General features: G+C 35.0%; 1 protein-coding gene across 3 annotated transcripts in view; it reads right to left on the reverse strand.

The window, feature by feature from the left end:
• Nucleotides 1-14073, reverse strand: part of LOC132706109 (protein O-mannosyl-transferase TMTC1-like) — a 464920-nt gene that overhangs the window by 48735 nt on the left and 402112 nt on the right. For all 3 annotated transcript variants that reach the window (XM_060677221.1, XM_060677222.1, XM_060677223.1), the window contains one exon: nt 8124-8227. In XM_060677221.1, coding sequence (XP_060533204.1) covers nt 8124-8227 — 104 coding nt within the window. The remainder of the gene's footprint in view (nt 1-8123; nt 8228-14073) is intronic.

Below are 14073 nucleotides of genomic sequence, written 5' to 3' on the forward strand. Positions count from 1 at the left end.
AAAAGTATAGTATGCAACACGTTCGGTAAAATTTTTAAGTCACTGGTTTATTAACTAACCAAAACTAAAATAAAAATAATATACTATTACCAAATATGTTGTATACTAGACTTTTTCTATGACCGTCACGAAAAAATCACAATTTAAGAAATCAAGAATAATAATAGATTATCGGATTACGAAATTTCGTACCACTTAAACAAAATATTTACTAGTTGCCATTAAACCTATTCCTTTATTTTTGTCTCTTTTGAACTGTGACAGAAAGATGTTAATTTTTCAAAGAAACTTCCACAGGCTACTTTAATACTCTTTATAAAACTTCTGGATTCCTCCTACGTCGAATTGTGTTGTCAAATTAGCTAACGTTTCATCATTCATCCGGTTGTTGGAAACTGTCTCACCTTTGATGAGTTTATTTGTCTTAGCCTTAAAGCTTTTTCATGTCCTTTGAGCCTAGTTGATATTTTTCTTCCGGTCTTTCCAATGTATTCTTTGCCGCATACGTAAACTCCTGGCATCTCATATGGAACTTTGTCTTTGACGGATCGAAGATGTTGAGAGATTTTTGGACAAGTGGTAAATCTGATCTTCTTTAGCACTTTTGATATGTGGTCAGTGATGTTTTGAATATAAGGAAGGACAACAATGGCAAGTGTGTGATTGCTTTCGGTTTCATTGCTATTGGAAGGTTGTGGTGAACTGTATTTTGTGATGGAACGGTTAATATCTTGGAAATTATTAGAGAGAAGAGCAGTGGTAAGGTGTTTTAATTCTGGGTTCAATGACTTGGACTGAGATAGCTTTACGACTCTGTAACTGAGTTGATAACCGATGATTTACTAGGGATTCCTGACGATGAGGCCAAATAACAAAAGTATCATCACCGTAGCATTTCCATAATTTTCTCTTAAATGGAAGGTATCGAGAGCTTTCTTCTCAAAGGCTTCCATAAATATATTCGCGATGAATGGTGATAGTGGAGAACCCATAGCTGTTCCCGACGTTTGTTCAAAAATCTGACCGTTATAAAAAAGTATGTTCCTGACAAGCATTTTTAAATTAAGGTGAGAAGGTCTGAACTAATGAATAATGACTTTAATAAAGAGCGATTTTACGTCAAAACTATCCAGAATATCTTCTGCATCTAATGTACTGCTTTTTAATTGTTAAACGAAGTGAAAAGAATTAAGTACGAAACTGTCAGTTTTCCCTGTAAAGGATTTTAATAAGAAAGCTATATATTTGGCTAGAGAATATGTGGGAGAACCAATGGTGCTGACAATAGGACGAATGGTGAATCTCGTGAATCTTTGGGAGCCCGTAGAGACTATTCAGATTCATGAGGGGAGCCCTAATGACATATTTAAGGTTTCGTTTCATAGATGACGTAGGATCTTTTTAAGTTGACGATATGATTCGTCTGTAAGAATGTCTTGAATCTTTTCCTGGTATTCATTCATTTCCTTTATCTGCCTTTGGGATTACGATGTAGGGATTAGATTTTAAAGATTTTTGGCAATGCGTTTAGGCTTTGCAATAATAGATATTATATTACCTGTCTTGTACTTACGTCCTCGTTCTTTCTTCAACCAGTTTATAAGGTTTTATTTAGAATAACATTAATGTTCATAACTTATAATAAAAACGCATATTTGCATTTATTGCGTTTTTCCTTTCTTATTAATATTGCGTCTTTAAAAAAAAAGTCTAATTTCTACTATCGGTATTTGTCCTGAAATTGATACAACGAAATCGGACAAACGGGAAAATTTTAAATACCCCGTTTAATTGCGAGATAGATGAACGACCCGGAATAAAATTTAAGCTGGTAATTTGTCGAAACATAAATCTTTGAAATTAATAACTGGCGCTCTGATCGCGGGATCGTGAAAAATGGAATTTCAATTTTGCGAACGCCCACTACGTGACCGATTGCAAAAAATATTATACCGTCGTCGTCAATTTTAATAATAATTGGCGGGGTTACTTTTAATAAAGTAAAATAGGCTAATCAATTCTGGGACGGGATTAAAGGAAAATCCGCAACCCCGAATGAAACGTACCGGGTGGTCTTTCTCAAATTTTCCCTTTTGATTTTTGAGATGTTTTCGGAAGCTTTGAACTTTGAGCATAACTCTAATTGCGGTTATTCTGAACCTTATTAGAGAAGTAAATGTGGGTTTGTTGCCGTTTTTTACACAGAATTCAGTGGCGGATTCAGATTTTTTCAGTCTTCAATATAAAATGAATGAAAATACAATACACAATACAAAAATTGTACAATTTTTGTGGTATTATCCTTTAGACTTGCAAATGAAAACAAATGCGCATCGTAAAGTTGAGAAACTTTGGCTAGTTTTTTAGTTTTAAACAGTAGACCCTAAATATTTTCTGTTAAGACGAAAGACCTTTTTCTCCTGATTTCAAAATATGTATAGATTGTTGAAATTTGAATGACCGGTTTTTGAATTATTTAAAATTAAATTTTTGATTAACCAAAGAGATGTTGATCGAGTTGGCCAGGCGTTCCGTAAATTGAAATTTTCAGTTAAAAAAATGGGTTACTTAGAGTGAGAAAGGCTTCAAGTTTTCAGTCTTTTTCATTTCAATAGGTAACAATTTACCACCAACACTAAAAATTCTAAAGAACGTAATATCACCAACAAATGAAAATATAACCTGAAGTAAATCTGTCTTTTCAGTCTGTATCCTCTTGTGAGGATATAGCGGCTAATGCGACGTCGTTCACTAGAGTCTTCCATCTCTCATGGTCCTGGGCTTCGGTGATGAGAGCATGCATGGTCATCCCCGAAGGTTTTGTTAATTGGTCGATCCATCTTGTCGGTGAGAGGCCACGGCTTCTTTTTCCTTCGACTTTTCCCTGAATGACTATTTTCTCTAAGCACTCTGGACCTCTTCGCATTACATGTCCAAAATATTTTAGGACACTCAATCGTATCAGGCTAGACAATCTTTGTTTGACTTTTAGTTGTTTCAATATGGAGTCATTAGCCTGGTGTTGTGTCCATGAAATATTTAGTAATTTCCTCTAACAATACATTTCCGTAGCATCAATTTTGTGTTGTTCACTCATTCTAACAGTCCAGGCTTCGCAACCATACATAAGTATCGGAAAAACTAAGCAGTTCATAATTCTGATTTTTGTTTGTGTTGTTATTTGTTGTTGTTATGTCTTTCCAGATTTTATCGAATTTTTTGGTCGCTATTTTTACCATTTCACATCTTCTTTTGATCTCTTGTTCTAATATACCCGTATTTGTGATTAGTGATCCCAAATACAAGTATTGATCAATAACCTCGAACCTGTCCATCTGTTGCGTATCCGAACTATTATTATTAGCTCGGTCAATTATCATTATTTTTGTTTTGGAAGTATTGAGTTCCAGACCTAGATGCACGCTCTCCGTTTCAATCTTATGAATGAGATCCAACAATTCATCTGCAGTGTTTGCCAGTAAGACGGTGTCATCCGCAAATCGAAGATTGTTAATTTTTCTGCCATTAATTGCGACTCCTCCCATCTAACCATCGAGCGATTTCCCAATAATGTATTCGCTGTATATGTTAAATAGTTGTGGTGATAATACACATCCCTGTCTCACTCCACATCTTGGTTGAAATTCTCGAGAATATCTGTTATTAATCTTGACATTACCAGTTGTGTTTTGGTATAATGGAATTATTAGGAAGATAAGATGTTGTGGCAGTCCCATTTCATTGAGGACATAGCTCGCTCCCTCTAATTTGCCGTAAGTTGAGCAGATGTCCTCTAGTGCCTCTTACTTTAACAAACCCCGCTTGTTCCTCTGGTATTTGGGGTTGTAAGTAGTTTTTAAGTCCCTCGTTGATTACTAGCATGCGAAATAAGGGTAATTGTTCTATAATTTTCGCATTTTGTTTTTTTTACCTTTTTTGTGAATCGTTATTATTTCATTTTTGTCCAGTTTTCCATATTTGATTGCATAGGTGAAGAAATGGGTTTATTCCCATTTCGCCCATTGCTCTGCTGTTAGTCTGTCGGGGCCTGGAGCTTTGTTATTTTTTAATTTGTGAATGGCTGCTTCTATTTCACATTTAAGAATATCCGGTTCTTCTTCCCATCCTTCCGTTTGTTGAGACTCGACGTATTGTTCATCCCAATAGAGGTTTTCGCAGTAGGCTCTCCATGTCTCTGTCATATCTTTGATGTTGGTTATAAGGTTTCCGTTTGTGGCCTCTAACGACCGGGTTCTGGGTTTGAAATTTCTCGTTGTATATTTTATTTTGCGGAAGAGATCTTTCGGTTGGTTTGATCTGGCGTGAAATTCCACTTCGCTGCATATGGTGGCGTAATAATTATTTTTATCTTCTTTACATGCACGTTTAATATCGGGATTTACTTTCTGATATTCTTGCTTATCTTTGGTGTTTTGTAATCCCTTATTTGACATGTATCTTCCCTTCTCTACGAGTGCCAGTGTTGCATCTGAAATCCAATGTTTTCGTTTTGTTATTCTTTTCGGTTTTACCACTGCATTGACTCTCCAGGTTTCCCATTCGGTTTGCGGAGGTATAGTTTTAGTTATTGTTGGTTGTTGTTTTTCTAATTTATTCTGGAACGGTACCATATTAACTATTTGAAGTCTGTCAGGGACATTGTTAGTTGTTGTTTTCTTGAACTTAATTCTGATGTAAATGGCTATGTGTTTTCTGGAGATATTATTATACAAATCTTAGAGAAAGAGATACTTTTTTTTTAATCTCAGTACAAATCGCCTAACCAATTTATCTTATTAACGTTTTAATGTAATCTCTTATACGTCCCGACACCAGTGCAGTATATACCACTGCTTGAGAGAGACAGAAGAGCATCAGCGTCCAGTATTGGCCGGTACAGGTTCAGGTTTTTCCGACAGGGTCCTGGAAGATCGTATCCTCCCGGATTGTCCCGGATTTTTCAATATAGTTATATTTTGTCTAAACTACATCGCCAAAGATGATGATTCAGAAATGTACATTCCTATTGAAGGAATATAAAATTGTAAAAAACGCATGTTACGCATTATTATGTCAAAATGTTTTTCATTATCTAATTGATACAAATGCCCAATGTGAAGCTCAATTATTTAAAAGCCATTTGTCTCTTCCAAATACTTGTCAAAATATTTTATTATTAAAAATTAAAAACACAATTACCAGTTACAATTAAATGTCCACATCATGAACCATATTCTGAAGTAATTATAGAAAATACAATTCTAACTTTGTTTTAACCAAATATGAAATACGAAACGCATCATTTCATGTGATTATTGTAAATATTTACTAAAAAAAATAACGTGCCTTAATTTTGATGAATGAGAAATCGCAAAACAGGAACTTGATCAATATTCAAAAAATCTAGATGACTTAATAAATGGCGGTTAGCTATTGGAAGTTCAAACCAACCATCGCCACCACAACTTCCAAAGAATGAAGAAAATATTTTGCGAAGATTAACAAGAATTCTCCGAAAAATAAGACTAAGAGTTGGAGAAGCAATAGAAGAAGATGAAGAAGACACCGCTCTGCATTGTTAAAGCGACAACTTTTTTTTGTTTGTTGTTATATGGAGTAATTCAATCTGAGAGGGCTTATGAAAAATTCAAAAAATTAAAATAAATTGAATCCGCTTCATCAAGCATTTCTGTGTAAAGCCTCATATTTGCGTAACTACTTCTTCTTTGTGGCGGGAAATATATTTAAATCGAATCAGTCAGACCCTGTCTCCTTTTTTCCCTCCATTCTCGGTTTTCCGTGGAAAGAAAACACATATAAATAATTCATCGGGGACAAACAAACAAATTTGCAAAGTCTCGGAATAAAACGACAGAAAATCTATTTCTCTCCGACTTTTTTTTTTCCTTCCTTCGTAATAATGAATCTCGAGCGTCTGATTTCCGTTTTTGTCGTTTATTTTATGGTTCGCGGAAAACCTTTATAATGGCGGAACGTTTTCTAGCGCTTACGATTTCGGACGGTCGGTCGTTAGATTTGGGTTTTTAAGTAAGTGGGAGTAGAGGCGGGTAATTTATTTATCTCTGGTTTGTAGTATATTGGGTCCTAGATAATTCATAGGGAGAGACCTATACTCTGTTTCAGAATGGTGTAGAGTAATAATACCTTTCATTTTTTGCCATTGATTTCATGGCAAAGGTATTTCTTACTATAGGAGTGCGAGCAACTAGTGCCATCCGGGTTTGTAAATTCTACAGGATATGTGGTTTGTTCTTCATCATATTTATTTTTAAATTATTTTTTTGGTTAGTTGCGTTTTGCTCTAATGGTTTATCAAAGATAAACTTTCAAGTTTGTTTTTTTTCATCTTGTTTAATTATTGTAGCCTCCAAATAAAATTGAAATGAAAAAGAATGGGGAAAATCTCTCACCAATATAGAGCAAATAGTAGTTAAAGTACTAGGAATCAGTTTAAGAACTGCGAAAAATTACATGAAAAGCACAATGTAGTACCAAAAAAGACAAAACTGAAGATTTTAGTGAATATGTTTGGAATGTGATCTGTGATTTATATATATCAAAAACCAACTTTTGAATGAAACTCTTAAAAAGCGTAGTATTTTGGATACTGGACTTGAATCATTTTCAAAATTAGTAAGAATTTTAGGTTTTCGCTATAACAAGATGAAGATTTTTTAAGGAAATATAGCGTAAATTTTTTCTTTTTTTGTCTTGTTACTTTCGAAAAATCGATGAAATCGATTCTTTTCTGTCCGTTCCCAGTTCTCAGTTCTTTCGACGATGACTTCCGAGCGGTTTGAGCTACACGCGTCAAATTTTGCCGTCCACGGGGAATTCAAGCCTCGGCGTAAATATTTTTTTTCCAATTTCGACTGTTTTTTGGACGTTGCTATGAAACACGATAATTGTCCGAAAGCTCCTCTAACGGAACCTATTGAAATTGGGGGGCTTGTGGGGTCGGGAAATACTTAAAAAAAATAAAAAATCGCGTTTGCAAGGGTCTAAGAAAAAAATCATTTCTCCAAAACCGTTGATGCAACCAAAAAAATTCTTGAACAAGGAGACGCACAAGATTTGGCTCCATAAACTTTTATTCTTGATAATTTTTCAAGAATGTACACAGTGGGCCGTATATTTAAAAAAATCTGAAAAATGGGTCCATTTGACATTGAAAATTGGATTTAACTAAAAGACTGTAGTTCAGATGTTAGTTTCTTTTACATTACGATAAGATATAGCCCATATGGACAGCTAAAACTTTTGTATTTAAAGTTTTCACCTATTGTACAGGGTGTTCCCGATATTCCGTACAATATAAGAAATTTAGCAGAGAATTAAAAGGCAAATTTCACCAAGTATTTTTAAAAAAAAAATTGAAATTTTTTTTGCTGTTATTTTGGCTTCCAGAAAAACATGTTTTTTTCCATAATCATTCACCCGATTGGCAAAATTATTTAACCAGCAAACGCGGAAGATACATTTATTTCAGGAATTTTTTCCGATTATTGATTATTGCTTTCCATGATAATCTAAATCTATAACTGTCAGAGTTTTCAATCATGTCGACTTCATGATGATTAGAAGCAAAGCCACCAAAGCAATATTTTGTTTTTATAAAAATGTTTTTACTTATCTGGTTTTTTCCTTCCTGTGGGCGTATTTTTTAACGGATCTGAACATTTTGGTGTCAAGATGTTGCAAAAAAAGTGCTAGTTTTTAAAAGTTTGGTTAGTTTATTTATTATAAATAGGAGAGATTCGCCAAAATTTGGATAACTTTGGTTAAAGTTAGTCCAAAAATAAATCGATTTGATGCTTAAAAGCTCCAAAAAATAATAAAAATCTTTGTCCCATCCTCCTCTACGTCTAAATTTGTAGCTTTAGTCGTTTTCCTACATTTCATACAGAAAAGTGAATACTTCTCATAACGTTCAAAAAAGGGATTTATTCTAACAGGATCAAGAAAGTTTGAACGACGCGTTTCGGGGCGCAAATCGCAGTCATCAGGGCATAAATAAAACAAAAGATCCAGTCCGGTGTCGAGTCTCGGCTCGCGGAATACTTACTACTCCATAAATGTAAATCCGGCGAAAAAATCCTCACCTGACATAAATCGACGCGTGGAAGGCGGCCGGGTTGTCTTGCTCGCTAAATCTCGGCAAGGAACCTTGTAAAATTGCCAATCTCAGAGCCAGTAACACGCCCGTCTGAAATATACGGAAAATTTTAAATTACTGCCAGCTAAAAGGGGGATTTCGACTGTATATATTTTTGCCGGGTGGGCTCGGAGGAGGTTTATTGTCATGCGAAACTATATTGTTATATAGGGTGGCTCACAACTACGAGATTTTTTTATATTATTCTGTAAATAGCAGCCATAAGCATCTTACGGCATTTTAACTTCCCTTCACAGATGTACAACTAACAGAAGGGGAACGTAAAACCGATAGAAATACAAAAAGAATAAAAAGTACACCTTGTTATATAAGATTATAAAAGAATTCGCAACGAATCAAACACGGAAAAAGGAAGGAAGAAAAGGAAGGAAGAAAGGAAAAAGAAAACAGGACATTGGGAAAAATTTATTAATTAATTATTGAAGTACGGCGCTCCCAAGCTAATTACAGAACTAACAGCTTACAATGGGTGTCGCATCCCCAGAGACATCGTACGGTGCGTACAGAATAAGCTATTGCTGCTGTAGAGCGTAGCATTGAGGAAGACCCGAATGAGTCAATCCGCCATCGAGCACAGGAATTGGATCTGTGTCCGTCCACGTTATGGAAGATTTTGCGGAAGGATCTTGGTTTACGTGCTTACAAAATCCAACTTGTGCAAGAATTGATGCCAAACGATCATCAAGTAAGGCGTAAATTCGTCGAATGAGCCCAAAACGAGATTTCCGTTGTTCCCGATTTTCATAAGCGAATTTTGTTTAGCGATGAAGCGCACTTCTGGTTGAATGGCTACGTCAAGAAACAAAACTGCCGCATTTGGAGCGAAGCAAATCCTCAAGTGTATCTCGAAAGACCGTTACATCTAGAAAAATTGACTGTTTGGTGCGCCTTATGGGCTGATGGAATCATTGGTCCTTACTTCTTCAAAAACGATGATGGCCAGAACGTTACAGTCAATGGTGATCGATATAGAGCTATGATTATTAACTCTTTCATTCCTGAATTGAATAACCACGATGTCCAGGAGATGTGGTTTCAACAAGACGGCGCAACATGTCACACAGCTCGTGGCACAATCGATTTATTGAAAGACACGTTTGGTGACCGCCTAATTTCACGTTTTGGACCTGTGAATTGGCCTCCAAGATCTTGTGATTTAACACCGCTAGACTACTTTCTGTGGGGCTATGTAAAGTCATTGGTCTATGCGGATAAGCCACAAACGCTTGACCATTTGGAAGAGAACATTCGCCGTGTTATTGCCGTCATCGAAAATTGGACGTCCAGATTGGACTACATCCGCGCCAGCCGTGGCAGTCATATGCCAGAAATCATATTTAAAATGTAATGCCACAAGATTATCTTTCGGATAAATAAAATTCATGTCAGTCGAATAATCCATCGTTGTTTTATTGCAAACTTAAAGTTCTATACATCGATAAAGAACACCCCTTAAGCAAGTTAATACTAAGATTACAAATACCGGAAACTCTCTGAAGAACAACGAGGTATCGCAAGTGGAAGATCTTGTAATGGTGCAGTGTTCTTATGCTTCATAGACTTAGAAAAATCGTATGAGGGCAGCTACAGGACGTGATACATACACTTTGTAACAGAAATGTCCCATATGATTTAATAAAAAAAAACATGAGGAAATTCAGAGCTAACTGGCAAGGAGACTCACAAAGCCTCTTATTATTTAACATTATAAATAAAGAAATGCAAGTGTTGTGTTACGCCGACGATACTGTACATAAATGTAAAGAAATTTAATATCGTCCAAAAAAACTAAATCACTAGTAATATCTAAACAACCAATTAGACGTAAGCTGGAACTTGATAACCAAATTATAGAACCGATGATCATATGATAATAACATAGATAATGAAATAAGAGAACAAACTGCAAAAGCCAATAGAATAGCAGGATGTCTAAACTACACGATATGGAAGAATAAATACTTAAGAACCGAAACAAAATTCCGCGTATGAGCAGTTCATTTTGAAAGTCCACTTATCTTTAATTTGAAATACTTAAGGTTTTGCGTTTTTACAAATTTCAAAATATACTTAAGATATATGGTGGACTTGCAATGTTAAATCGCATTTAAGGGATTTAATTTCATACATCCTATTCAAAAGTCGCTATTATTATCATTAAGTGTATAATATGACCTTGCTTACCTTAAGAGGACTTAGGTCACTTTCAAAATAAAAATTTGTTTTGGTACACAAGGTGAAAGAGCTCAAGTCCGTTACATATAGCTTAAAAAATAGAAAAACAAAAACGTTTAAATTATATTTTTAGATAATAAAAACAAATTGAGTAACAAGTTATTCGTTAACATTCTCAGTATGCGGGAGTGATTTGAAGTAGTTATGGTGTTCCGGAGGTATATACCGCAATAAGTACATCATGTCTTGGTATTTTAGTGACGTGATGCTATTTATACTTTTATATACCGATGGCAATACAATGTTCTCAAATTTTTTAGGTCTTCCCCGACGTGGCAATAAATCAAGAATTTTATATTCTGCATTTCTTAAAAATCGCATCCAGCATATTTGAAGCCCGTTTATTTTTTCTCCCTTGGTATTTTTGGATCTTTTGTAAACTGCTTCTTCCAAGAGTTTTGTTGATATAAAATCCTCTTGTTTCATTTCGTTTAGTATAAAAGTATTACCTTTTCTACATTTTTTAATTTTATTATAGTAATCTTGTGGCACATACAATAACTGATTTCTTTTTAACGACATTTCTATAACGCCAAAATTTCTGTCATAAGGGAAAAATGAATGCCCTGATATTAAAAATTTGTGGTCTGTGATTTCCACATCATTTCCCAGCGATAGAATTTTTAACCACATTAAAGATATTTTGATGTTTCTGTTTTGTCCTCCACACATATGCAATGAAGTGTTTTTCACCTTTCAGGGTTTTTAGGTGTCTCAACAGGCATGAAGCCACTTCTTGGGAACCTCTAGAAGCTTTTGTTTCATCCCAAACACAATTTCCACAACGATAATGTATACATGCATTATCGTAGTGGAAATTTGTAAGCTGCTGAAGTAGTTAACTTTAGGTATGGTAACGCTTTCTGCAAATCGACTGAAAAGCCAAAATAATGAGATGGATTATTTGATATTCGCTCTTGATCTCGTTTTAACGCATTTCTAGCCGATTCTGCTAGCTTCAAATGAATATCATTTTCTTCCATAAGTGTTTTTTGTTCTTCATGGTTTTCTGATGCTTTGACTTGAATGTTTAATAGAGCACATCTTTGACATGTGTCTTTGCGTGGTGGGTGGAAATGTAGATTAAAATCCTTTTTTAATATTTTTATATTCATTAACTGCTTTTAAATTATTTTCTTCACAGTGAAGCTTATGAAAATTAAACATTTTTTTTATTGTCAGTTCAGGATGAAGATATTTATAATGGGATTCAAATTTCGAGAAACTGTTAACAACAATCATATTTGCTTCATCACATATTTTTCTCGACGATTCAGGCAAACGCCCACGTAAATCGTTGCTAACGTCTTTAGATTTTAATACACGTTTCAATCGTCCTTCGCTTATTTTAAAAGTATCTAAAAAGAATTTTTTACAAACAGCAACTGTGCCTGTTTTAAAATTTTAATTTCTACATAAACCTTTTCCGTTTCTCGGGCGTTTTCTTTTTACAACTCTGCGTCCGGTCGCTTCGTATAGCTCTATATTTTGCTTATTAAAGTCTCCTTAGTTCCAAAACATTTCGAAAATATGTTTTCTTTCTGTTTCATTTAAATTTTTCAAGCAGTCTTTTCGCCATTGCCAATCTTTATTTTGAAAAACTTTAACAGGAATATTTTTTCCCGAATGTGTATCGTATCTTTTCCCTGAATTCCGTTTAATTTTACGAATTTTATGAATACAAGTACCGTTTCTGTGTTCTCTGAACCCTTCTTTGAAGGTGCTGTTTTATAAATTCTCATTCTCAATTACTTCCTCTTCCTCTGATGAAGAACTACCTTCTGAAATTCTCCTTCTTTTTGAAATCTGTTGTATGAGTTTAATTCCTCTTCACTCTCGGTATTAAATCTTGTTATTTTATTCCTTTAAATTAAATATTATTTTTTAAATTTCAATTTAATATCAAAACGTAATTTACATTACCTTCATCACTGCTTTCAACATTAATTTTTTTGACAGTTTAGCGTAAAATATAAATGTCAAACGTGCCAACTTGATCTTCTTCTTCTTCCTGTGCCTTATCCTCAGTGGACGTTGGCGATTACTATGGCCCATCTGATTTTATTTGCTGCAGCCCGAAATAGATCCATAGATGTCATTCCCGTCCATTGTCTTAGATTTCGCAGCCACGATATTCTTCGTCTTCCAGGACCTCTTTTGCCGTTAAGCTTGCCCTGCATAATAAGCTGGAGTAGGCTATATTTCTGGTTTCGCATAACATGGCCGAAGTATGATAGTTTGCGTTCCTTGATTACGTTTAAGACCTCTTTTTGTTTTCTCATACGCTGTAGGACGGCTTCGTTGGTTACGCGGTAGGTCCATGATATTCTAAGCATGCGTCTGTAGCACCACATCTCAAATGCTTCCAGACGTTTACATGCAGCGTCGGTTAGAGTCCAAGCTTCCACCCCATGTGTTAGTATTGAGAAAACGTAGCATTTAAGAACTCTGACTCTGAGGTGTAAGCCTATATTTAGATTGATAAAAGATGAAAATGGACTTAACCCACTTCCAACATGAACGACTCGTATACAAATCTGTAGTTCGACCAGTCATGATATATACCGCTGAAACAAGAATGAATTAAAATCTTAAAGAAAATAGCACTCTGCGATAGAGAAACAAATGAAAACATAAAATACATATGTGGAATTAAAAACATTAACACCTGGACAAGATATAGAAAGGAAGAATGGAATCAACTTATAGATAGGATGTCTGAACAACGGATAGTGAGGATTGCAAGAGATAAATCGTCAGCTGATCGGACGGGCATAGGACGCCCACGAAAAAGTTGGAGCCACAAGGCACAAAATTACATTGAAGTACAACAGACAAAAGTGCCTAATGCAGAAGAAGAATAAATAATGAATACATAGTGTCAATCACAATAGACGACAATTACGTCACATCATAAATTGTATGTACTAATAAATGGACGTACTTCTGTGAGCAAGGTCGCGAGGTTATGTTATGAACCATCATAACAGGAGTCAGTAGTTGAGGTTAATGTTTATTTTAATAATTTCTAGTTTCCTCTTATTCCGTTATTTTTTGAATATTGCTTAAATAAGCTTGGTCTAAACGTAAAGTTTATCTCACACGGATTATATTTTACAATAGTCTAGGGTAAGATTATTTCATAATTTGAATGAATTTAAAGTTCTTGTTGCAGATAATTTGGTCTCATCAGTGTCAAATCATACTTAACCAGACTTAACCAAAAGGTATAGTGACTGGTAAGTTTTATCAAAAAGTATTTATTTATTCATCACCACCCACTTGTGCCAAGGTTTTTTTAAATCCTCGAGGCACTTTTGGTAAGCACATTCGGGTGTAGCCTTGAGTTCTTCCAGCGATTTTTTCTTCATCTTCTCAATCGTTCCTTTCATGCGTGGCTCCCCAGGTAAGATAAGGAAAATAGAGATTCCTAATTAACAAATTCTTCCTAATAAAAAAAAGCAAAGTTTCCCCACTCGCAGATGACGAGTTCTAACAAAAAAAAATGCTGTTCACCTTCAGGTGGTAACTTTTCACTAAGAGCTAAGTTTCGTCGCTTATCAAAAGATGACAGCACGGGGCAATGAATTGCAGATTGCAATAAGAAATCACCACTCGTTTACGCCCTGATACCGAGCTCA

The sequence above is a fragment of the Cylas formicarius genome, unplaced genomic scaffold (assembly GCF_029955315.1).
Source record: "Cylas formicarius isolate icCylForm1 unplaced genomic scaffold, icCylForm1.1 PGA_scaffold_8__14_contigs__length_24414737, whole genome shotgun sequence".
NCBI lineage: Eukaryota > Metazoa > Arthropoda > Insecta > Coleoptera > Brentidae > Cylas > Cylas formicarius.